This window comes from Lagopus muta, chromosome 1 (assembly GCF_023343835.1).
Source record: "Lagopus muta isolate bLagMut1 chromosome 1, bLagMut1 primary, whole genome shotgun sequence".
Classification (NCBI taxonomy): domain Eukaryota; kingdom Metazoa; phylum Chordata; class Aves; order Galliformes; family Phasianidae; genus Lagopus; species Lagopus muta.
This window is the reverse complement of record NC_064433.1, coordinates 174,050,595-174,075,903: the sequence shown is the minus strand read 5'-3', so window position 1 is coordinate 174,075,903 and position 25,309 is coordinate 174,050,595. Positions and strand designations below refer to the sequence as shown.

The following is a 25,309-nucleotide window of genomic DNA, read 5'->3' as shown; positions in this document are numbered from 1 at the left end:
TGTAGGTTCCCTTCAGGTATTGATAGGCTGCAATGAGGTCACCCCGCAGCCTTCTCTTCTCCAGGCTGAACAAGCCCAACTCCCTCAGCCTGTCCTCATAGGGGAGGTGCTCCAGCCCCCTGATCATCTTAGTCGCCCTCCTTTGGACCCTTTCCAAAATCTCAATGTCTTTCTTGTACTGAGGGCTCCACACCTGGACACAGTACTCCAGGTGGGGCCTCACAAGAGCCGAGTAGAGAGGGACAATCACCTCCCTGTCCCTGCTGGCCACCCCTCTCCTGATGGAGCCCAGGAAGGATTCTTGCAGCTGCCAACTGCTCCCGCCTGTTCTAGGAGTACCTGCTATTTTGATGGTGCTGGCTGGCACAAAAAGCCTGTAGATATGCATAAAGAAATGCTGAATGTGGCAAACCACTGCCGGATATTCAGTGAACTTATCTGTCTGTGTGTTGGCAAAACACCTGTTACCCAGGGCCAGGCAGTGACCCAGATGGCAGGCCTGCACTGAAATCAGTGACATGGACAGCTACTGGCCCTCTACTGCAGAAGTTATGCACAGGGACCAAAGTTTTAGTTTCCTCCCATTTCCCAGAGATGCTTACTGGAAGATAGTTGCTCCTTGGTATTGCCAACAAGGCTTTTCTGTGCTTTTTGAACAAGAGAGAGGAGGGAGGTTTGCAACCTTGTCAGCTAAAAATTTCCCCCTTGGGGACAATCCTGGAGTTAGGAGCAGCAGGTGCCACTTGCACAGGTTCCCCAGTGCCCTCTTCAAATTGATTAGAGTCTTTATCCTTCCTGCTCCAATGATAAAAATGGCAAAGAATGACTGGGAGATGATTTCACCTTGGGATGAGCACTGGTGTATGGAAATCTCATCACCCAGCCTGGGCATCAGCATCCTATCACCATGTAATGAGGATGCAGGTGGCTCAGAGAGGACACACCTGCACACCTGTTTAAATTGCTCAATCTGTTTAGCTTAATAGAAGGGCCTTCATGTAGAAAAACTGCTGGGCCCATCCTAATAGAAAGTGTTAGAACGAGAAGCTAAAGCCAGACAGATGCAAATGAGGTACAAGGCAGTTGTTTTTAACAAGAGGATTAATCATCAGAACTAATGACCAAGGATAATGTGGAAGCTTCCACCCAAGTGTCTTCACATCAAGGTGGATGCCTTATGGCTCAGCTAAATTCCATGTACTGTGCTCAGTGCAGGGTCAATGCAGCATAATGGCTCAACACAAGATACACAGTAGTTCCCCACTCTGATCCCACAAAAGTCACTTTATTCTTCCTTTGAAGTAGTGGAACAAGATTTTAGAAAAATCAGACAATTGGGTTCTTGATGCATCTGAAACTTTCTCCTGTTCCACGTGACAATTTATCTTTTCTACTGTGGACATCATTATTTCAGAGTTCTGCTACTTGGATGGAAAATCCTGGTGGCCTTGAAACTGTATGTGCACATTTTTGGATGTTTCAGACAGTAAGGGGCAGAGGGTAGCATCACACAATCTTGCTTTCAACAGAATCAGACTAAAAGTGAAATATGATATGATAAAGAGAGATAATTTTTTCCAGCCCAGCTTCGCAGCGAGATACCTTTCAGCATTTTTACAGCAACAATTCTGCATGTTGGTGATTTCTTAATTCCAAAAGCAGATGCTTGTACCACCTTCCCGAAGGCCCCATGTCCAAGCGACTTTCCTGAAAAGAAAATAGATTGGAGAGAGACATTCTTGTAAAGAAGAAACATTGTCAGCTAAAGGATTGATAAATAAGGAATTGGAAAAAAAAAAAAAAAAAAGTTCCTTACAATGAGTCCTGCATGTATATTCCTAACATAACATGGAGTTGTTTTGGTATTGTTTGGTGGTTTGGGTGTTTTTTTTTTGTTTGTTTTCAGTGTTTTTTGTTTGTTTAACATAATTAGACAAATCAGAAGACACAGAGTCACTGTAGGGAACAAGCAAAACGACTGAACATGATGCTAGGTGAATACAACCATTCCGTGGATGAACACTGTCTTCTGACCCTATTGTTTCAGTCTGGCTCTGCCCAATTGTTGCCCCCATTCTTGAGCATATCTGTGCAGGATGCTCTCCCCTAGTAAAACCTCGTAGCTGGAGATAAATGGAGGGTGCTGAGAAGCTTTTCAAATTAGACATTTCCATGTGCAAAATAAGATATGGAGGGGTTCAGTGAGATTCAGTGGGAAGGGACCAGAAGTGACAATTATTCATAGAATCACAGAACAATAGAATCACAGAAATGCAGAATCATAGAGTGGCTTGGGTTCACAGAATCACAGAATCGTAGGGGTTGGAAGGGACCTCCCGAGATCATCGAGTCCAACCCCCCTGCCAAAGCAGGTTCCCTACAGCAGGTCGCACAGGTAGGCATCCAGGCAGGTCTTGAACGTCTCCAGAGAAGGAGACTCCACCACCTCCCTGGGCAGCCTGTTCCAGTGCTCCGTCACCTCACTGTAAAGAAGTTCTTGCGCATGTTTGTGCGGAACTTCCTATGCTCCAGTTTCCGTCCGTTTCCCCTTGTCCTGTCTCCACTCACCACTGAAAAGAGTCCGGCCTCGCCATTCTGCCCCCCACACCTTAGATATTTATAGACCTGGATCAGGTCCCCTCTCAGTCTCCTTTTCTCAAGGCTGGGTTGGAAGGGACCTTAAAGTTCATCTGGTTAAACTCCCTGCTTTGGGCTCAGGCTGCCCAGGGCCCATCCAGCCTGGCCTTGAGCACCTCCAGGGGGCACCCACAGCTTCCATGGGCAGCTGTGCCAGTGCCTCACTGCACTCTAAGTGAAGGATTTTCTCCTAACAATAACATAAGTCTCTTCTCTTCTAGTTTAAAGCCACTGCCCCTTGTCCTACCACTTTTAGACAGTGTTAGGTTGTCTCATGGTGGGTAGGATGCTTCTAGAACAGCCATTTGTGGCATGGTATCACTGTTGTGCTCAGCAGACCTTAGGAGAATAATCCAGGGGCCCTTGAAAGAAATCTGTAAACATAAATGAAATTCTCCAGCAGTAATATCTGATGGTCCTTTTCTTTTACATCCAAACACACTCCTGATCTCACAATCTCCACAGCCCCATTTATGACTGCTGTATGGGGCAGGCAGCACTGACTTTGATACCATGCTCACACAGACAGTTCTGATCAGTGAGATCTTGTCAGTCAATTCATTAGTAAAGAATGTTACAGCCAGGCAATTCACTTAGACCGCATTTATGCTTCACCTTCATCAGAATCCAGGTACTGACATGTCTAGCCAGTGTGTAACAGCAGGCTTTGTCGAGCAGAAAAAAGGAGCAGAAAATGAACTCCAGCATTCCACAAAAAAAAAAAAAGACAACAAAAACCCACAAAGGAAAAGCTGTGACTCTGAGGCCACACTTATTTCTCAGCTGTGCACCTGTGACACAGCCATTTTCACAGGCAATCTCTTTTCTCTGTGACGGGCATCTGAAGCAGAAGAGATGAATCACTTCAAAGGGGGCTGCTGAGTGGCTTTGACTTGGATGTCTACCTTGTGAGACTCCATAGCTGTGAGAAATCAAACCCATCCAGACACTCACAAGAAGAGAAAAAGAATTGCCTCTAGTTCTAAGATAACTAGATACTACCTTTTTCATGTGCAGCATTTCTAAGCTGCAATTCTCAGTGAACAGAAGGCGAACAGCATATGTTACTAAAGCAATGGAAAGATGAAGTGGAATACTTAAAGCCAAAAAACCTCTAACATTTATTTCCCCTTCAATGTGCAAAAGTGTTGCTTTTTTTACAGTAAATAAAAGCCATGAAGAACTTCATCTACATGGCTGAAAATCACCCTCAGAGTGAGCCTTGGTGTGTGAAAGGCACTGAGTTTCATATACAAATACAAGTGGAGCAGCACGTGTTTGAAAATCTGTGGTCAACTTCTGTTCCAGTTACTGCAGACAGTTCATTCAGCACAGAGATCAGGGAAGAAATGTTAAGACAAAGTTGTCTGTTTTCTTGGGAATTGATGTTCATCTTTAATGTACTGACTGCTCATGGGTTGTACCAGGTGACGTTGCAGATTGAGGTGATGTAAAACCCGCTGTAGCTTCATTTAATCCCTAACTTCAACAGTTTCCATTGCTGTTAACACTTCCCACATCAAGATAACCCATGCAGTCACTACTTGGAAAACACACAGGTTGGCTTATAACACTCTGCAGAGCTGCCAACATTTTATGAAGGAGAATGACCACTGGAAACACCACATCCTTCTCTAAACAGCATTTATGATTTAATGGGGAACGGTTATAACACTTAATGTATTGCTCTTTGTTATTCTGCTATTGTTTTATATCATGCTAAATCTTAGCACAGAATAGGCCTTCTGTGACTATCCACTGCATAGCTCAAACCTGTGGTTGATTACATACACTGCATAAAGGATAAATGTAACACTAACAGATTGTCCTTGCAAAAGCCCCTTCTGCTGTCACACAGTAATTATGAAATTGTTAAACAGAGCAATTAAACAGGAGAATATGAAGATGGCCACCTGAGAGGCCAACTTGTCCCAGCCCTCCAGCAGCTTCCATGGCCAGGTTCAGTGTGTGCTACGACCGTTGCAGCATTTGCATACAGACCAAGGAAGCTCAATGCTCTCCTTACATTTTCTCCAGCTGACTTCAGTTTCTTGGTGGGACTGAGAATCCACTGAAGTGAACAGACCTTTCAGTCAAAGAATTTAGGATCAACAGGTTTCTATTTCCATACAACCTTGATAAGGTTCTTCAATAGATGTGTGGATATCAAAGTGTGTGAGTAGCTGGACCAGAAGAATCAGCAAAAGGCACTTGCAAGTTCCATGCTCCATGGATGAGTGCAGAGGCTCAAAGATGTGCTCATTGCTCAAGTCCTTGGTCGTGGTTTGAGTCATCTGGGCTTCACTGTTGGTGGCTCCCTATTCTCCGCTGTGTGAATACGAGGGCTTGGCACACAGAGGATGGGAGCAGTGTGCCCGGCACAGCAGCTGAGTTTGGGGACATGGTGGGAACAGGGCTCAGGGAGCCATGTGCCTGACTTCATGCAGAGTGGGGCAGAGTCTGACCTCTGGTAGATCAGGAACGTCGAGCCCAAGATCAGCATTTATGCTGATGCAGCACTGTACCGACTACATTGAAAGTGATTTATAACACCAGCACTCTTCTGGGTAATGAAAAGATGACATTTAGATCTCAGCCAGCCTAATCTACATGGAATGTTAATTATATTGATTTCTGTGGTGCCCATATGGTATTTTCTCTAACATATGTTGCTGTGCATGAAGGGGGAGTCCTGTCACACAAGCACTGCATCACACCTGTGGGCTGTGTGTATGTGTTGGAGGAACACAAAGCAAAGGAGACATGGGCTAAAAGCAGAGACTTGCTGCAACAAACACATATCTTTGAGGATAAGTAGGTGGAAAGAGAAAAACACGCATCTGATGCTGAAGGAGTTGCATTTCTAAGTAAAAATGTTTATAAAAAACCACAGAGGCATATTTTGCTCATGAGATGCTGATCCTTGGAGACTGCCAAGGTATTCAAAGGCTGAGCCAGCTGCCATGTAAGCAGGGCTTGCACTGAGATAATCTCGCATGCTGTGCATACCCGGCTTCACCAAATTTGGTTCTCATTCATTGTCAGCATTCTTCATTTGTTTACACCAGTTCTTCCACTTCTAGCTCGTTCCCTGGCCATCATTCCTCACCTCCAGACTCCAAACACCAGCCCTGCAAGATGTGGGTTTTTCTCGGTGTTTACATTCCATTTCTGCTTGATTCTTTCCATGGGATTTACACACAAATAAAGCATCATATAAAGCAGAGATCATGCTGTCCGCACATCAAGATCTTGGTCCATCATTGCAAGAAAACTATTGGAAGACTGAAGGCACTCCAACGCAAGGTTATGTTTCAGCATTCCCAGAATTGTGTACAACAATAATAAATGACTTATCCACATCTGGTCACCTTGTGCCTTCTATCAGGCGAATTAAGCATGGTGCTAATTGTACTCATGTTTTAATTATCCATAGTCCCTGATCCCCAGGGGGCAAGAAGAGTCTGTCATGGCTTTTAGCTGAATGCAGAGGTTTACTAGCCCCAGTGTAGGACCCATCTGATGCATGCCTGAAGGAACAAACAGCACTATAGCAACAGGCTGAGTTTACAGCTGATTTTTTTTTTAAAGTATTGACCCTCTTGCTAAAGTCCCTGTGGTTTTTGGAGGGACTTTTCAGCTCTGCAATCTGGTCCCAACCCTCCTACCTCACAGCCAGCTCCAGCCAGCAAGGACATAATGCTCCTGAGCCTGTGCCTCACACTGGGGCGAGTGAGCTGCAGGTTCAGGGTTTGTGAGGGTATTTATTTGTGTGTGGATTGGTATGTCACATTCCTGCACTTTATGGTGCACTGACAAGAATGTCTATAAATCTGCGGCACAGAGGGAAAACGGAGACGATGGGCTGGAGAGAGGAGAAAAGGAAGCAGCTGGGAGGGGAAGGCTAGCAGGGCTAATTTCTGCATAGTCATTTTCCAGTTCAGTGTGTAAGCAGGGAAGAAATTTACAGTAAGCCTCAAAATATAGAAACAAGGAAAGTCAAATAGGCACAGCCCGCTGTGATTCAGCCACAGGGGATGGGGTGCTCTGCAGGGAGCCTGTAGGACATGGTGCTGCATGTCCAAACCACATCCAGCACCCGTGGTCACATGCATAGCTCACCCAGCAGCCACACACCGATGTGCAAAATGCCAACATTACCTAGCTTCAGTCGTTCCCGTGCAATCTCCCACTTGCTGGCATCGTAAGGCAGACGTTCACATTGCTCATCTAAGGGCACTTCGTCCGGATCCATGATGATTGACAGGTAATGATTCATCTTTGTTTCAGATAAATAAGGCTACAAAACAAGAATATTCCAATATGAGAAACAGGAGAACAGCACCCGTTGGCAGCTCCCCCTTTGGATCAGGGGCTCCCGGTTAATTCTGTCTGTGGGGTGGCACTGAACCCAATAGAGGGTTCAGTTATGCTACCTTTGGTTTATTTCAAAATTGCAAGCCTTTTTTTTTTACATAAAAGAAACTCCTTCCTCTCTCTTTCCTCTATGTGATCCATCAGTTTCTTGAAATCAATGTGGGTCTGTATTAACATATGGTGTTACGACACAGACCCTCTGCATAATCAGAACTATTTTCTTCACATGACTAAATGTTGCTGTTAAAAATAGCTTTTCTTCACGATTGTGCAAAGTGGCCATATGCAACAGATGGAGTTCAACTGCCTGTATTTATTGTTTCCATATGCCCAGCAAAGATAGGTCATATGTGGTTACAAGTTGTGCAAGAATGGTTGCCAGGAAACTGATGTTACACATTTCTGAATCTGTTTACAAATTTTTAGAATTTTTTCGTTTCTTTGGTGCCATTTCTAACAAGTTCACTGAAATCATGGGATTTGGAGGTACTCATCATTACCTGCATTCAAACACATCATTGGAAATGAATTTTCTAGGAGCTCCGTTTCTACTGAACAAATGGATCACCCACTTCACAAGAGAAATGTTAAGGAAAGTTGAACCTAATCTCAAAGTTTTCTGCAGTCCACTGATTTCCACTTTGAAATATATTTTCCTTTAAAAAGCACTGAGATTGGCACTCTAACCCACTGGACTTTTCTCGACACACAAAGTGCTGATATTTCTAGAGAAAAAGTCTGTTTGCTTTAATTTCCTGTCTATAGGTTGGAATTTATGGAAAATCTGTTGACTGAGGCCACTGATATTCCTTTCCCAAAGCACATGGAAATGGCACAGAGATACATACGCAAACACACACACACATATATATATGTATACTTCTTTATTGCTCTTCTCACTGTCCTCTGTGGCTTTCAACTTTCCTCCTCTACAGCTCGGGAGTACATTCCTAATAGTTGCATTTCCAGGCATCTGTTGGATACTGCTGGCTTTGTCTGCTTTGGTTGCAAATGTAACTATATTAAAATGACAGTAGCTAACAGCTCCTGTTGCACTTGCCTTTCATCATCTCACAGCTAGTCCCAAGGAGGATTACAGTGGAGTTTGGACAAAAGTCAGGTGGCACAAAGCCTGGCTCCCAACCCTCCACTGTCCCTGGGCGGGTCCTGTGTAAGTGGGATATAGATGGAAAAAGAAGTACATGAAGTTTTCCAAAAAAACAGCATCTGTTGGCAGGAATGTGTGTGTCTGACTGCTACTGGTCTCTTTAGAAGAGCTTTTGGGTGGACTCATGCCCAAAGAGCAAAAGGAGAGTGGGAAGGTGCAGAGAGCTTCATAGAATCATAGAACTGCATAGGTTGGAAGGGATCTTAAAGATCATCTGGTTCCAACAAACTTCCAGGTTTCTTTGTTCAGATACAAAGAATACCAAATCTTTGGCACAACTGGAGCTTTGCAACTACATTTGTAATGGTGAAGAAGTGTTAAATATATCATTTGTAACAGACAGGCTTTCAGAAAATTCTGTTTCTGAAGGAGCACAAAAGATTTTTTTCCACTGTGAACACATCATTCATATACAAAACTTAATTTTAAGCTAATTCCAGACATAAATCATTGAAAGAATTTGTAATAGGAACACAGAGAAGACCGTAAACATTGACTAACATCTGTTGGAAAGACTTGTCTGGAAAGAAGACTTCACTTGTCATCTAGTTTAAATCCCTTGCTCTGTAGCAAGAACAATTATTCTTGTTAACAATCTAACAAGTGAAAAAAACCCAATAACAAAAAATTCCACATCTCTTGGCTAATTTGAAAACTTACATTTCTCCAAGGGCTGACCCCATAGCCTTGCAGTCCTCTTACTAACTATTTTATGATTTCTGGTGAGCAGACAGAACAAGTCCCACTTTTTCAGTTTCTCTACATCTCCAAAGTTTCTCCACAGCTTTAGTCTCTGTTTTTCTCACCCCACATAAAATTTCCCATTATATTTCTTCTTACAAAAGCTTGCAGCAGCGGGAAGGCAGAAGCATGGCTGCCGCCATACAGACTGGGTCCCGTGCTCTCAACTGTCAATAAGAGCTCTTGGTGGGAAACCTAAATCATGGGCTAGATGAGATAACATGGTTTTACCTTCCGTGGGGAGATCACACTGGAGCACACTCAGTGGCAGGGCTGAGGATGCCCACTGCCCCCCCAGCTGGGCAATGGAGGGCAGATGGAGATCGGTGTGTTGGGAGTGTGGGAGAGGGGCTCGTCCTGGTCTTCTATCCTACACTGGCCCACTACTTCTGCACACATCTGTACCCACAAATTGCTCCAAGAGCTTTCTGCAACACAAAGGATTGGATTTTCTGCATTAAGCTATCAGTGCACGATGTGCACAATTGCACCAGGCAGTGAGGATGGGGGCTATCAGCAGAAAGGAGCACTAAGCCACCTCTTGGATATGGAGGAAGGGCAGACAGCATCACCATGCTGATACAGGAGCATCTGTGCCAGAGACCGAGCTGCCAAAATGACATCAGTGAAACATTGCTTTGCAAGTGATGTAATTGTACCAGACACTATGCGCTAACCAGACCCCACCAGGCTCTGTGAAGATCTGTCATCCTTACAAGCTCCAGTCTTCAAAGACACTGAGATGCCAAACTCCCTTGGCCCAAAGGCAATGGGGATGCCTTTGGCAGGAGTCAGGCTCCCCGATGATGCCAAGCCCTGGCTTTGCAGCTCGCACTCAGTCCTGTGAGTCATGGTTCCTCTGCTGACTGCACAGGGAATGATGGAGAGCAGTGAGTGAATCCCATTTTTTGTGTTCCTAGCAATGCTGGTAGCCTAACAGGAAGGGGAGACAGGCAGAGCTGGGAGCATCCATCGCCACTCTTACCCTCTTCAGCTTGCGTATGAAGAGGGTCAGCAGGAGCCAGAAAAGTGTTGCAGCCACACAGGTACAGGTCAGGGTTATCAGTTCCAGGTTCGATCTCTCCACTGTGCCTGGGAAAATCAAGCAGAAAGCATTTTAGAAAAAGACCTACAAAGCCAGCGGCAGTGTGTATTTTTCTGTCATTAAAATAAAATACCAGGAAGGGCCCACTCATGTTCAATAGGGCATTATCTCTTTTTGGACTGGAGAAAAAAAATGGTCTCCTCAGCAAAGCCATTGTGCTGAATGCAGCAAAAGTCACTAGATCCAGCAGCAAGTTTTGGGTAGAAGCCAGCCCTTCCTTGGGGAGCAGGAGGTGAAGCGGACAGGTGAGTACATCACCACCCACATGGTCATTTCCTTTTGAGGTGAAAATTCGGCTTTTAGCCAATTTTTCTCTGTGTGAGAATGTGTATGGATCTGCTCCAACCCCCCTGGGCACGTCCCTCATGCTGCTTGCTGAGCTCTGCAGCCCAGCCCTGGCCCAAAGCCCTGCTGAGGTGCCTGGCGGGTGATGTTGAGCCCATGACCTTCACACGTTTGGAGGCATCAGGTCTGGCAGCAGATTATAGAGTCATAGAATCATAAAGGTTGGAAAAGACCTCTAAGATCATCTAGTCCAACTGCCAACCCATCCCCAACATGCCCACTAACTGCATCCCTCAGTGTCACATCTAAATGTTTCTTGAATGCCTCCAGGGAAGATGACTCCGCCACCACCCTGGGCAGCCTGTGCCAATGCCTCACCACTCTTTTTGAGAAGAGATTTTTCCTAATATCCCACCTGATGCTGGGATCTCATCTCATGCTGAGCATGGCACAGGCATCTGGAACCCCATGGAGTGTATTAGAAAGAAGCCTGGGGGCAGGGCTTCCTCATACCCAGGGCTAACCAGGAGTCCCCAGGTGAACGTGGGACCTGTTCTGCCCCCAGCAATGCTGGCAGAGCCCTGTTGGGAGTGGGGAAGGCTCTCTAATTCCCAGAACAAATCGAACATGGGGAAGGGAAATAAAAATGACAACAGCAGGAAAGAGAACAGCAGGAGAATACGAACATTAGGAATTTGAAGAGTATTAGAGTTGACTGACAGATCTTAATATATATATATAAAAATAAATAAAATTCACTTCAGACAGCTACTCAGGGACTCACAAAACAGTTTCAGAGCAATCTGTTGCCACGCTTCCCCACTGTATTTTCCTTCTGATTGGTAGCAAATGCAAAAAGAACTTCTGCTCTGCCTCTCGTTCTGATATAGCTTGTGGTATATAGGAAGCGCAGTAACTCTGCACAGGATTCACAGCGGTGCTGCCAGCTGTACCTGCAAACGCAGCTGCACCAATGTCACTGCTCCACCAAAAGTGCCCCATTCCCACACTGATGGGAACTACCCTGCTTAATTCACATGGTCCTGGGATCACAGCTGTGCAGCACTGGGCAGGGTGCTTGGGGACACCAAAGGATTCCCATCCTTGGAGGTTTTTACCATATGACCAAAGGCACCTCTGACTAGAGGCGGTGTTGGTGGTGACTGTGGTTTGAGATGGAGACTGGATCCCTTCCAGCCCGTTCTGGTGATTCTCTGAGGTTGCAGGCACAGAAGTATCCCTCAGCGGTCTCCTTTTCGTATATGGTCACCATATAACCCAGGCTGAACCATGCTCAGTGACCAAGGGAGTCTCAGATACGCTTCATAGAAAGATACCTGATGACTTCAGAGTTAGTGTGGCCCAAAAAGTACAGCTTTCTAAGGTACAAATTTAGAAAGGTGGATAGCTACAGAAGCAGATAGCTACAAGAAAAGCAAACACCCTTTCCATAGTGTCAGAACTGTTCAGTGAATTCTTCACAAATGTGACGCTTTCCTCTCTCATCAGCAGGGATGACATGAAGTTGTGGAGCATCACCTCTAATAAAGGGCACTTTGCTGTATTCTTTTGATTGTTACAGCTCTGGGCTTAAGTGAGTGTGATGCTTCTTCTCTCGTTGCCCTTCTGCCACCAGCTCTGTCACCAGATTCCTTCAGGGGTGGTGTGCTGAAGTCCTCAGGAGAAGAAAGGATGTGGCCTTAATGGCAACACAGACCAGTGCAGCAGAGCAGTCTCAGACAGCTTGTGTCCCTGTTGTGTCCAGCAGACTGTGCCACCAGGTTGGAGAGACATGCCCCTTTCCGTCTGCTGGCAGCTCTGGCAGCCATTTGCTGTCCTTGTTCTGTCTTTTCACATTCACTGTCTCTTCAGTTCCTCAGCCAAGAGCAAATGGACAGCTTGCTCTGACATATTCACAAACATGGCCCCACTCCTCTCAGACAGCCCTACGAGCACAGCTTCCAAACCAAACAACGGCTGAGATTATTTAAAGACAGCCCTTGGATTCCACCATCCATTCATCCATCTCTGGTACAAAAATAACACATTGTTTTATCTGTGAGCATAAGAATGTTTTTTCAGAGGAAATAAAAAGAGCAGACTATTTCCTTCCTGACACATTTGCAAACTCCTCTCCCAACTGCTAAACCCAGACACCAACACAAGGCGTTGCTCTGCTGCTTTGATCTGCAGCACCGCGACCCGAGAGCTGGTGGGACAGGGGGAAGTGCTGACACTGGTGGTGATGGCACGGTGTGCACCCTGGGAAAGGCAATGAAGGGGCAAAGCCTGGAGAGGGACCCCCATTAAAGCCTCAATCCCATTGCTGCAGGCTCAGGAGTGGGCTGGGAGGCAGCCCTTCCCCATGAGAATGTCAGGGACTCCACTTTGGATAAAACTGATGCATTTGGAATGAGTGAAAACACCTCCAGTGACATCCTGTCATGCGATCAGAAGAGAGAGCGTGGGAACACATTTTTCCTCATTGTAGTAGATAAGAAAAACTCCCTATGCCTGTCTCATTCAGTCTCAAAGCTATATATTTTAATATGCTAGACTTCATTTCTTGCTTATCTAAGAGCTCCCATTGGAGTCAAGCAAGCACATTGCCAGTGATCCCTACAGGGCAAGTAACTAGAGAAGAGATCCTCCTGGCTGCGGTCTTCCTTCTACTCTGGTTCATGTAGAAGGAGATATGACTTCCTAGAAGCCTTCTGACGGAATGAGTGTGGTTGTAATAAATAGCTGAGATACAGTGGTACAGTAATCAATACCACAACGTACTACATTGTCCAAAACTATCAACTAGCAGGAGGCATCAGACAGCAACCGCTGAGGGACAGGTCATTATGTTAGTGATTACAATGGCTATTAAATCCTTGGCATCATTCAGAAGGAGATGAGTGGTTTTATGTCCTTGATTACATCTGTTAGGTCAGCCCACGTGTATATACGTCTATCCTGACCTTTTAAAGTAACTTTATTGTATTATCAATGATGCCCATTAGCTGAGACTACTAAAACATTCACAGCAGAAAATCCATACTGATTTACTAGCTGTAATTGTCTTTTGCTGTAGGGTACTATTGAAATACTCAGTGGTATTCAGATACATTTAGTAATTTTATGAGAACAACCACAAAGATATAATCCCTGCCTAAGAGACTGGATGGTAGCCAAAGTGTCTTTTATAAGGAGATACTAAATGAATTTAGATCTATTTACTTAACACATGCAATCAATAAGTCAAGTTATGCCAGTTTCGCACATGACAGTGACATAAATGGAGAACACGAGCTTATTTCCACTACCTCATAATAGATGAACCAAAAGGATATTCAATAAAACTGAATAGTCATTGAATTAACCTTATTTGAATACAATCCACAGTTGCTTTGGTGGAAGTCACTACCACAGGCCTGGGCCAGGCTTGGCGAAAGGCCGAACAACACCGGGTGTTTAAATGAAGAGCAAAGTAACTCAGGTAACGGCTACAGAAATAAGGAGATCATACCTACTTCTCACAGTAAGTACCTTTAAATGTGGCCTCATCTAGTGCTAGCCTGAAGTCTTCTAGTTCAGTTGCATTGAAAATAAACAAACAAATGAAAATATCCCAGGCCTCTAATTTCTGTGGAATTAAACCAAAATGAGAAAATGAGGGGGTAGGAGGGTGTTCCGTATTTTGGTTTTTGTTTGTTTTGATGATGCTAAATTTACATTTGTCTTCTACCCTGACCCGATCTTTGCTGGGTTGAAGCAATTCTTCTTTTTAGGTCAGTGTAAACACACTCTGAGTTAGCATTTCCTGTTGGGCTTCCTTTCCAACCTGGTACGTTTCCCTTGTGAGGACTTCCTTCAGATTGCTGCTTTCAGAGCTTGCCGCATGCTGCTCAAGCCATTCCCCATCCCTCCCAGCCACAGTAAGAGCATCCCCCTGGCTGGCTAGCTCTTCCCATGCCACGCCGTGCTTTACCTTGTACTGTGACATACGCTGTGCTCTCCACAGATCCCTTCAAGTTGGTGGCTATGCACTGGTAAAGTCCTTCATCCTCCTCTTTTACTCTTTCAATAAACAGCATTCGGCTTCCAGGCCCTAAAATTATTCCTGTGAAATGAAGTATTTTGCAATGAGCTGGAGCCAGGATATAAACATAAACACTCACTCGTGTAATAATATCTACTTCAAGTTCTCCTCAAAGGAAATCTGAGCCACAGACTGCACAGCGCGGTGTTATCCCCAAGAAAGCCAAATATACTTGGAAGTTTTGGGAATCTTTTGGAAATCTGTTTGCAGAGCACTTGTGTGTGTGAAAAGCTCAGCCCTCAGGGAGTGATGCTGGGAGCAGCTGGTGTCACGGGTGCTGATGGCACTGTGGCCTGACTCCCAAGCAAGTTCCTCAGCATGTCACTAAGTTCTGGGAGCTGGGTGGTCTCCTTGCTTCCTGCTGCACTCACAGGAACAGGACTGTCATGCTTCCCAGACCAGCTCCATGTGTCCTCATCAGCCTTACGGGCAGCACATTCACCCCAAATCCTACTCACACATGTGACACTGAACCCCTTATCAGAAGGAGATCAGCTTCTGCAAGGAAAGATCCCATGAGGTGCACCCTACGACGTAGGAGTTACCTGAAGTTTTCAACACCTCTCTTGTTCCAGCTTCCTCAACCCAGACTCCAGCCTTGACAATATTCCAGTGAATGAGGAAGTGGCAGGCAGCAGATTTGGCATCAGGCCCGACTTACAGACATGATATAGCCAGGAAATGTGCACTCAAGTACACACTTGTGCATTTGGCTCCATCAGGACCGAAGTCCCATTGAAATGCATTTCCACCACCGATTCCAGGCAGCTAATTAAAGTGCTCTGACTGACCCTATAGAGATGTCTTCCTGGTTCCTAACCTTATGTGTTGCATTACGGTCAAGTTAGACACGTAACATCCACTCCAGAAGATAATGTGAAAAATTCACGTTACAATCATGTGGTCACTAATTTTAGTGACTGTGTTGGAAGTCTGCACATACTTCTAGCTCACTTTGACAAATACTCAGAGTTCTTCCCACTGCCTTTGCTCATGACACAGTAATTTCCAGTAGCGTAGGCCAGAACCTCAAACACAAGCTTTGTAAAAAGTTATTTAGGACTCCACAGGTTTCGAGTTTCCACAAACCAAATCTCCTTGAACATTTTTTGCTAAGCCTGTAACATGATGTCACTCTGTGATCCTGACTTGAATATGGATGGATTCCCATGAGAAAGGTTTTGTCTTTTCACTCGTTTTTATCTGAAACTTCCAAGGAACACTTCTACAGCTGAGGTGCCATTATGTAGCATGAAATGATGTTTGAAGCTGCATTTGGACACAGCAGTAAACATCTCCCAAAGCTTTCCTGCAGTAGCAGAATGCCAAGAGGAAGCTCTTCTTTTCTGCTGCATGAAACTTGGATTCCCCTGGCTGAGGCAGACACATTCCATTTTTGGGAACCCATTAGATGGGATTAGTCTGATGGTAGTGCTGTGAATCAAGAACAGACTTTGCATTCCTGACAATACTCCCGCTGGTACTTGCACAGGCATCACTTCAGCTTAGTGTTCTCCCATCTAGCTGTACTCTGACACCTGACACAGCCAAGACACCTGATCCTTAGGCTCCCTCTATAGTAAGTGGAGGGAAGTAGGATTCTCTGGAGATGACTCTTAAAAGATGCTGAGATATCTACATCTGTATTTTTCCCACTGACACCATAGGGACCTTCTCAGTGGTTGACTTTTTGGAGTGAGAAGGTAGAACCTAACAGACTTGTAATGCTCAGGCAATGCTACTTATGTCCGGGTACCAATGCCAGGGAATCTGCACACGGTTACAGGACACAATAAAAAGGCTGTACAAGGTCAGAGCTCTCACCTGATTCTTGCTGTATTTCCTCGTGGTTTTTAAACCAGGTTATCTGGGGCTCGGGGATGCCATGAACCTGGCACTCCAGCATGGCAGAGTTACTGGTGTTCACCGTCTGATCCACAAGCTGCCGCAGCAGAGCTGGTGCCTCTTGCGCTACGAGACAAAACAACACTTCTGTTTTACATTCCTGTAACTGTGGGGCTTTATTATCCTCCCTACTAGCACTTGAGTGATGTAGGACCTCTATGGCAATTGTACCACGTTAACTGTCCACAGATTTTATTTACCATCCTGGTTCATTTAAGAGCACCTGGTCTGGTCCCATTACTCACTGGGAGTAGGCTGTCGTGACCGATGGACACCCAATGACATTGTTTAACAGATTTCCCCAGTTCCATTGTCAACCACACTGGTTTATCAAAACCAATACGTTTGTATGAAAGCTCAGAATTTTGCAGACAGGAGAAACAAACCATGAGACCAGGACTGTCAACTATTAGCAGGACACCCTTGTGCCAGAGCATCACAGATGGCACTAAGCAGTACACCGCGATACCCATAAATACAACTTGTATATTTTACTTACTTTAAAGAATACAGTTATGAATCATATTCAGTAAACCTGCACAGTTTAAAACCAGAAACGATGAGAACAGAAACATTGTGTCATGCATCCCAACATCTTCACAGACTTTTCCACTTTTGTTTTTCAGGTGAGTGCTGCACAGATCAATACGCCCATGTCCTCTGGGAGCCCACAGATGCTGGAAATGCAGATCCCAGGAGCCAAAGCGAAGCACCAGTGTACCGTGCAGCATAGCAACGCTGCTCTTTTTTTCACTTTCTGCCAAAATCTACCAAAATCCAGGTGAACGCAATGCAATAAAACACATCCGTGACATTTAGTGACAATGTATACGTGAAGTGCAGCTCCTGCTGGATTGTCTCCCATGTGAATGGAAGGGCATCTCCAAACACTTCATAGACGTCACAATGAAGTCATCTCCAGGAGAAGCAAAACGACAAATCCTTCCCATCCTCATTTCAGCATTTTAGCACTCCTTCCCCTGTTTCATACAGAGCTGGAGGGCGTTCTGACAAAGGCATCTACAGCATTTATACGCTTTATAGAGGAACAGTTTTCTGTGACATTGACAACTCTCACATGATTCCTTCTGATATTTGAGTTCCTGAAAAGCAGTGATGGAGAATACAGGGAGATCCCGAGCAATCTCTTGATGCAGAGGCACAGCAGATTCCCTTGAATTTCCCCAGACTTGCAAGAACTGAATTAGAGTCTTTCCTTTCGAGGATGCTGCCTGGATTAGTAGTTACTGACATGGTAAAATGTTGTAAAATATGAAATAGATCAAAATAGAATAAAAAAGCACTCTGCTGATATTTTCATTTGAACTGCAGTAGATATCAATACACCAAGTATAATTCTGTCTAAACTTCTGTCATTCTGTGTTTGGAAGATTGTATTTTGTACTTTATGAAAAACTGACTGTCTATCAGATGATTTCATCTTCACAGTCGCTCTGTTACCAGATGTGAATAAAAGCTCTCCAGAAAAGTAAAGCACCTACATACCACCAGCTTATACAGCATGGCTTACACAGCACAAGCCCTGTGGCACTAAAAGCTTTTTCATGCTTTTATTGTAGGCTACCTTTGCTATGCTTTTATCTCTTGAAATTAATCCCAGCATAGTGAACCTGCAACGGCCAGTTTGTGGCTTCTCTGAGCTGCAAGTCTGTAATTTCCAAGGTTAATGCTATTATTTGTTGACAGCATAGCAGACAATCTTCTCACTTCACGATCAGCAATGCCTATAAGAGCATCTGTTCAGCACGTTCTTCACTGAACACCTACATAAACGATAAGGTCAACAATATTTGCCTTATAGCCAAGAGGGCAGTCCTCTTTTCATTGTCACCCTCTGTGATTTTTGCACATTTCTCATTGTTTCACAACAATCTGTCTATGAAAAGGCATCTTTTGACACGCATCCACATTCACAAACTGAGAAGATCTCCACATTTTGCATTCATCAATGATAAATTATGGACACCCCAGCCCAGACATCCGAAGTGAAGGCAGATAAGATGACACAACAAAGGCAAATCACACATTCTATGAGTTATTTGTGATTATTTTAATTTTTTTATAGCCATACACTAAGGTTGGGTTTCCATATCAAGAAAACTGTCTTGCTTAAAACTTAGTTCCAGTCACCATTCACATATTTGCAGTAATTTCTCTTCTGCAATCAGCTGATATTTCAAGGATGCGGTCAACCTGAGGATTAGGTTTGCCAACCACCTGCTTCCTCCTGCTCGTTTTTGCAGCACAGACAAGCAGACAGAGTTTCAAATGGGAGCTGTGCTGCCCTGCTCCGCTCGCCCCGAAGCCGAGGGCCAGACTCTGCTCTCAGTTGCCCCAAGGAACTTCATTGTAGGCAGAGTTTGGTCCAGGGAGGTGACAGGAGGTCACAGAGGGGAGAAGGGGACACTGGTGTCACAGTACACGGCAGACCCGGAGTAGAACGGAGGAATACATTACGATTTGTTCATTTGGGGATATATTTTCCATTCTGTACATCTTTGCCCTTTGTTATAGTTACGTTGTTTGTCCACTTCTTTTTATTAACCAGTACAAAAATATAAATACAAGCTTTAATTTTAACACTTCAAAAAAAAAAAAAAAGAAATATAATTCACACCTTTCTCCCTAACTAATATATTACACAACAAAAGACAGAGAAACTCCCCAAACCTCTGAGGTTCTCCCATCATCTGAGGACATCAAGAGCAACAGTAGTTTATGTCTGGCCACCAAGAACTGCTTTCCAATGAGGTTTCCCTGTGCCTCCCAGCATGGGCAGGTCCACAGGGACCTCCCAACACCCTCACACAGTGGGGCTGTCTGAGGCTGGCAGGACATTCACTAGGCAGTGAATTGCAGTGCATCATTGCAGCTCACAGCCATTTCACAGAGGAATAGACTAAGGGGCATGTCTTTTTTTGACCTACACTCATATTGTCTGGCAACTGGCTGCTACAAAGCATCACACTCCGGCTCCCAAGGCCATGGAAAATTCAGAATGTCCTGTCATCACCGCCCACCTTGCCATCAAATGTCTTCCCACAAAACAGCCTCTTAAGAAAGGGAATTTGGTATTGTAATTCTTCTGAAGACTTGCAAATGCTCCAGAGTGCATTTGCCCATTTTTTAAGCCATCACCAACAATTTCACTTGCTTTTTAGGCATATTTAAGGGGAAAAAAAAAGAGACCCAGGTCCCTTTGCAAGAAGGTATTGTTTCTGGTAGCCATCACATAATAATGAACAAAAGAGCTACTGTATACAAGCAGGCTATAGGTGACATTTCAAGATAGAAATGATTATTCTTTTCTTTACTCTGACAACTTCCAGGTTATCAATTGTTTTCTAAGCATTTTAGGCTCCATGAAACTGGCATTACGGGGAAATGCTATTGTTTACCCTTTCACACTTGACAAAAGCAATTCCCACGTGAAAGACAAGTTTAGCCGTGGGACACAGTCTTGATACCTAAAGGAGGAAATTGTCTGGTGAGTTCCCAAGCACAAGAAACTGTCGTGTTGTCAACCTCTATTTTAGAAGCACAACCACTTTGTTCCTTTGCTGTAGCTATTTTGGTCTCTATGGTCTGTTTTGTTACGGCTTATGTAAATGCTATATAAATGATCAATCATAAATGTAACCAAAAATAATAAAAGCTATGTATTGTAAAAAAATAAAGTTATCAGATCTATTAAAAATAGTAACTTCTTCCTCATACAGAATTTATAATACACAGAAACATCTCATAGCAAAATCATGAATAAGGAAAAAAAAAAAAAAAGGAAAATGCTCACAAGAAAGTTTAAGGTTGCCCTTAATTCTCCTTCAGCAGTTTGTCTGTCTGGTTCTTAATCCCCATAATAAATCCAATTGACATCTGATACCAAAAGCAATGAATATTTTTAATGGCTTCAGCTTGGGACCTGTATTTTTAAAAATGTATTAAATCTCTTACTGTGCTGGCTGTAACACTGTGGGATATTTCTTTTAATAAAATAATTACAACATTACAAATTCCTGTATCTTCAGGCCAGAAATAACACTCACACTTTTATCGATAGCTGTTTACATTGTTGAAGAACTGACTTTAAAAATTGACCAACACAGCAACTGGAAATCTACCTGAATTTATTTGGAGAAACACAGTTCACGTCTGTCAGTTTTTAAATCGTCATTATTATAAATGATATGATAGAGCTGTGCATTATATCGACATTTTTATTTCTTCCCTGCATACTTCCTTTAGAAGATACTTTTTAAGATTAATGTACTTTAGTGTAGAAAATAATTTCAAATAAATAAGCATTAGAACTTGCTCAGCAGGTAATATTTATAAGTCCATCAAGATCGGATTAAAATAAAAAATATATAGTCCAGTCAATCGCAAACTGAGTTGTGCTCATTCTGCGCATTAATGTTAACTTATTTAATGTCCGTGGTTGACTGAAAACAGCAGTTTTTAAAGTTAATCAGTTTATTCAGCTTTGACTTTTGACGAGGCCGATACCAAAGTGGAAGAAAAGATTGATCCAAAGTTTTCCTGATCACTCAGCAGGAGACAGCAAGAGAAAAAAGAACAATATGCAAAATGTAGCGCAGGGGATCTTCCAAACCCCAGCTTCCACGTGCTTTGTCAAAGCAGAAAATACCCGTCTGAACTCAACTGGAAGCTCACGCAAAGATTTTGTCTGCTATTCCTCCTACGTCCAACCCATGGGGGAATGTGCACCACCTCAGGGCCTGAAGGGTGGCAACAGCAATAAGAAATCAAGATGATATGAGACACCTGATACTGTTTAATGAGTCCTTTAATGTTTTACATTGCTTTGTGTTGTACAATCATTCCTTGTGCTCTTATATTTGAGGATCCGAGAGTAAACAGCCTTTTTGTTGCAGTGCTCACCTCTGATTGAAACGTCTTTCTTTTGAAGCACTTCTTTCCCCGTGAATATGTTCCTTGCTCGGCAGGTATAGGTGCCCGAGTGTGCCAGGGAAACATTCTTGATGGTCAGAGTGAGGGTGATGGAGTATTCCTTGAGAGCCTTCCTTGCTTTCGTTTGATTAGTGACTGTCCTCGGTAAAATCCAAGAAATGTCTTTGTACATGAATTTGTTGGCTGAACAGGACAATACCAGATTCTCTCCTTCAATGGGAACTTTTTCCAAACTTATGTGGAATCCACTTGGTACATCTGTCAAAAATCAAGAACACTTTTTAGATTATGTTAAGTGAATGAGCCAAAATTAACATGGCGTATATCACCCCCTTTATCAGAAAGTCTTTGAACTAATGAATGTCGTTGTCTTCCTGCTGAAGTCTCTCAGCTTTCCTTTCTCATGCTAGGCTCCAGCTTTTTGACAATTTGTCTTAGAGCTACAAGACACATGGGTTGGACATCATCTGGTGTAAACTGAAGCCATTCTTGGAAGTACTGAGTTTATATAAATGTTATGATAAGGCAAGACAGACTGGGGCAAGGTACCAAAAGGAGAATTATTTAAAGACAGCATGCTGGGACTATGAAAAAAGGGAGAAATTCTGGTCTCAGCTGCAGCTTGTGAACTGTGTAAGAGAAGATGAATCTCTAGATGGTGAGAGAAAAATACTGCAGCTACCGTACTTATTTATGTTGTTCTCTCATTATTCACGAGTAGTAAGATAATTTATGTCAATTTCCTAAATATGCTTAAAATCTGGAGAAATCATGGAATATGTGGTTGTATGCCTGAATTTCCCCCAAAATAGAGATATTTTCTTCCATGTACATAAAACACTTTGGCCACATGGCAGAAAAGCAGAGTCATTGCCCTCTGGCCTGACGGCCAGCTGGGTGTAGGCAGTATCAAGGCAAAGATCACTGTATTCAGACTTCTTGGCATTAAATGTAGGTGAATAATAGCTCTACCTGAGTGAAACCAAGAATCACTGCACCAACCATTTCCCAAGTGTGAGTATGACTTAAAATTAAGCGCAGTTCATAGCAGACAGCTCAATTCATCCTACAGCTGAAAGAAACATCTTCGGTGAAGTCATGTGGGCAACTGCTTGTAAGATTTACATCACTTGGAGAAAGGTGCAGACCCGTGGGCATGCTGGCCACCTCCAGCACCTCTCCACTGAGCCTCACCCTTTGAGCAAGGCAGCAAACCCTTTGAGACATGCTGCAGGCGTAAGTGAAAGTAGAGGCAGGTTCCTGAGAGAAAACATTTCCAAGTTTTTCTCCTAGAATGCAACCTCTCCTGGTTTATTTGTAGCCAATATACTGATAAAGTCATTTCCTTCTCCTTTCAGTGAAATCGGCTTTGGCCATTTTCAATTGTTCTCTCACTGCTAATTGCTACAGCACTTGGCTGTGAAATCGCCTTGAAATTGAAAGAACGGTTTCGTCTTTCATAAGGGAGAATTATGCCTTCTTTTCTTGTCTCTTAGAGCACGAACAGCTCAACACAAGCTTTGATTCAGCTCCATGCATGCAAGTGTCACTTCAGGCCTAATGTCACAGCAGCAGAGTGAAGGCTAGGTCTCCAGTGAAGAACATCTCACACACTCTTTCAGCAACTTCTTTCACTGATTGACCAATCCACCAGAAAGCTTCTCCTGACTGTCTAAATCCCTTTATTGCAAATCGAGCTACCTTGTCTCCCCCAGGATCAACAGACATGATCTGCTCACCATTGCCATTCATAGAGGCCTGGTATCACTAGCTCCCTTGATTATCTTTGTGTCTCTTTTCTGTACTAAGTACTGAGTATTAAAAATAGGAAAAATGAACTCCTGTGAATCAGGTACTGAAGATCCCTCTAGATGTCTTCCAGGGAGGTATGCATGTATGCAATCCAAGGACTATCCCAATGCAAGCAGAAATACAAAAACGTCATACTGGAGTTTAAATCCTATGTGCTGAATTGTTCCTTTCATATTTCATTGGGATCCCCTTTTTATCACTCCCCATCAAACAAAACAACACAAATCTTTAAATTTAATGAACTTATAAATAAGTGATTATCATCAGCATCCTCTTTGTTACGGAAGAGCATGTGGAGCAAGATTCTAGTCCCAGTTGAGTATATGTTGACTGAAAGTAGTAAGATAAACCTATTGCTGTAGAATAAAAAACATATTTAATATAAAGCATTAAAATGTAACATCTGCTTGAATACAGTTCTTTTGTGTATGGGCAAAGGCTTACAGCCCATGGAGTGATGCAGGCACCTCCACAGGGCTATGCAACCCACCATCTTTGGATGAGTCAAATTCCAGAGATTCTGCTCTATCATGGGACCTTAATACTTCAGTTAGATGAAGTGAATTCTCTGCTTGATTGAACCATCGAGTTCAGAAGCACTTAAATTCAATCAAGGTGCAAAATTTTGGTTGTGCATAAGTGTTCTGATCTATAAAATTGCTGTATCTTAATCACATAATATCTGAAATTGTTTTGATATGTATTGGGAAAAGCAGGTTACTGGTTTGGAATGCTGCTAATTTTGGGCTTTTGCAGATGCCAGCGCTCAGAAAAGAGCTAAGAAGTGTCAAGCGAAACTCTAAAGATGAAATTAAAGATCCCCTGGGTCTGAGGCAAATGAACTACTTTCAACATAAAAGGATAGTATGCCAGCATAACAATATAGTTGCAACTACTTCCACGTTGTCAGGTCTGGAACATTTCCTAGATGTGTCTTCTGTGAAGAAAGACTATTTTCTGAATAAATCTAAGGACAAAGGCAAATGCACAGGATTCCAAGAGAATAATTTGTTTAAAGGCTACGAGCACCCTAATATATGACACCTCTCACCAATTGTTACAGACTCAGGCTAGCTAAATAACGTGGCAGGGAATAATGTAAAACGGTTTTATTTACTTTAGTGATTTGAAGCTTCCTGTGGAAATAGCTCCCAGGTTTCCTGATGGAAGATTTTGTTTATCTTTGCCAAGCACCATCAGGAATCTCAAAATAAAATGCGCTTAGTGACATTGGGAAACCAGGGAGATAAGGCTGAGCTGTTCCTGTTTTACCCTGTATAACTGCAAACACACCCATGAGCCTGCTGCGTGCCAGCAAAACTGCCCAAAATGTAGGGAAAGGGGCAGGCTGGAGGGAAGGGGGCTACCACAGCTGAATTTGGTATAAAGGTGTTGTTGCAGAGATTGTTTCAGCATCAACAAGCAGGAGAGCTCAGAAATCATCTTTCCGTATCACCTGCATGTAAGACTCACAGCTGCTTCTGTACCCCAAACACAGGTTTAGGATTAGAATCAGGTTAGTGTGCCAGCACCCCAAAAATGCCCTTCAGCTGATAAAAGCCAAAGGAAAGGAAAGCTACCAAGAGCCCTGGATTTCATGCCCTGTATCCTCAGGCACAGAGTGGAAAAATATACCACCCTCACATCTTCTGGAAAGACACATGCAAGCCCAGAAATAATGAGAAATGTACATTAACTTTAAAATAAGGGCTTGTTTTTTTACTTGGTCCCTTTTGCTACACTTTCTTGCACTAAACTCCTCACATTTGTCTTCCCACAAAGGGGCTGACAGTGCAGAACTAGGCCTGCTGGGATGGGCTCTGTCTTCCCACTGCCTTCCCAGCAGTCTTGACCTGTTGGGAAGAGATCCCTCACGACCCCACAGCTGCTCCACTGGAGCTTTTCCTGTTCCTTAAGACAAGGCCTGAGCGTGATTGCCTCCAAGAAATGGGATTCTTCCTGTCTCTCTCTACTCTCTGGGATCCTTTCTGGCTTGCTCCTCAGCAGCTCCTCCTCCTATAAGGGATTGTCTTTTCTGTTTAGACACTTTCTCCACTTGCACTCAGTTTTGTGTGGCTCAGGCTGGCTTCATATGGCGCCAGCAGTCCCAACAGCATGAGATAAACTAACCCCAGGCTGTCACCCAAGACCCAAAATATTGGTTTTGAACTCATCAGAAGTAAATACTCTGTGGTGTCTTCCCATTTCTTTCACACCCAGCACTATTTGGGCTCATGAT

General features: G+C 43.6%; 2 protein-coding genes across 3 annotated transcripts in view; one reads left to right on the top strand and one right to left on the bottom strand.

Moving 5' to 3' along the window:
• Positions 1 to 25,309, top strand: part of LOC125688121 (proteasome maturation protein) — a 383,306-nt gene that overhangs the window by 256,868 nt on the left and 101,129 nt on the right. The window lies entirely within an intron of this gene.
• Positions 1 to 25,309, bottom strand: part of FLT1 (fms related receptor tyrosine kinase 1) — a 106,720-nt gene that overhangs the window by 20,271 nt on the left and 61,140 nt on the right. The window contains exons 13-18 of the mRNA XM_048933636.1: positions 21,229 to 21,516; positions 16,225 to 16,371; positions 14,290 to 14,421; positions 9,909 to 10,015; positions 6,799 to 6,937; positions 1,603 to 1,707 (exon numbers count right to left, since the gene is read on the bottom strand). Coding sequence (XP_048789593.1) covers positions 1,603 to 1,707; positions 6,799 to 6,937; positions 9,909 to 10,015; positions 14,290 to 14,421; positions 16,225 to 16,371; positions 21,229 to 21,516 — 918 coding nt within the window. The remainder of the gene's footprint in view (positions 1 to 1,602; positions 1,708 to 6,798; positions 6,938 to 9,908; positions 10,016 to 14,289; positions 14,422 to 16,224; positions 16,372 to 21,228; positions 21,517 to 25,309) is intronic.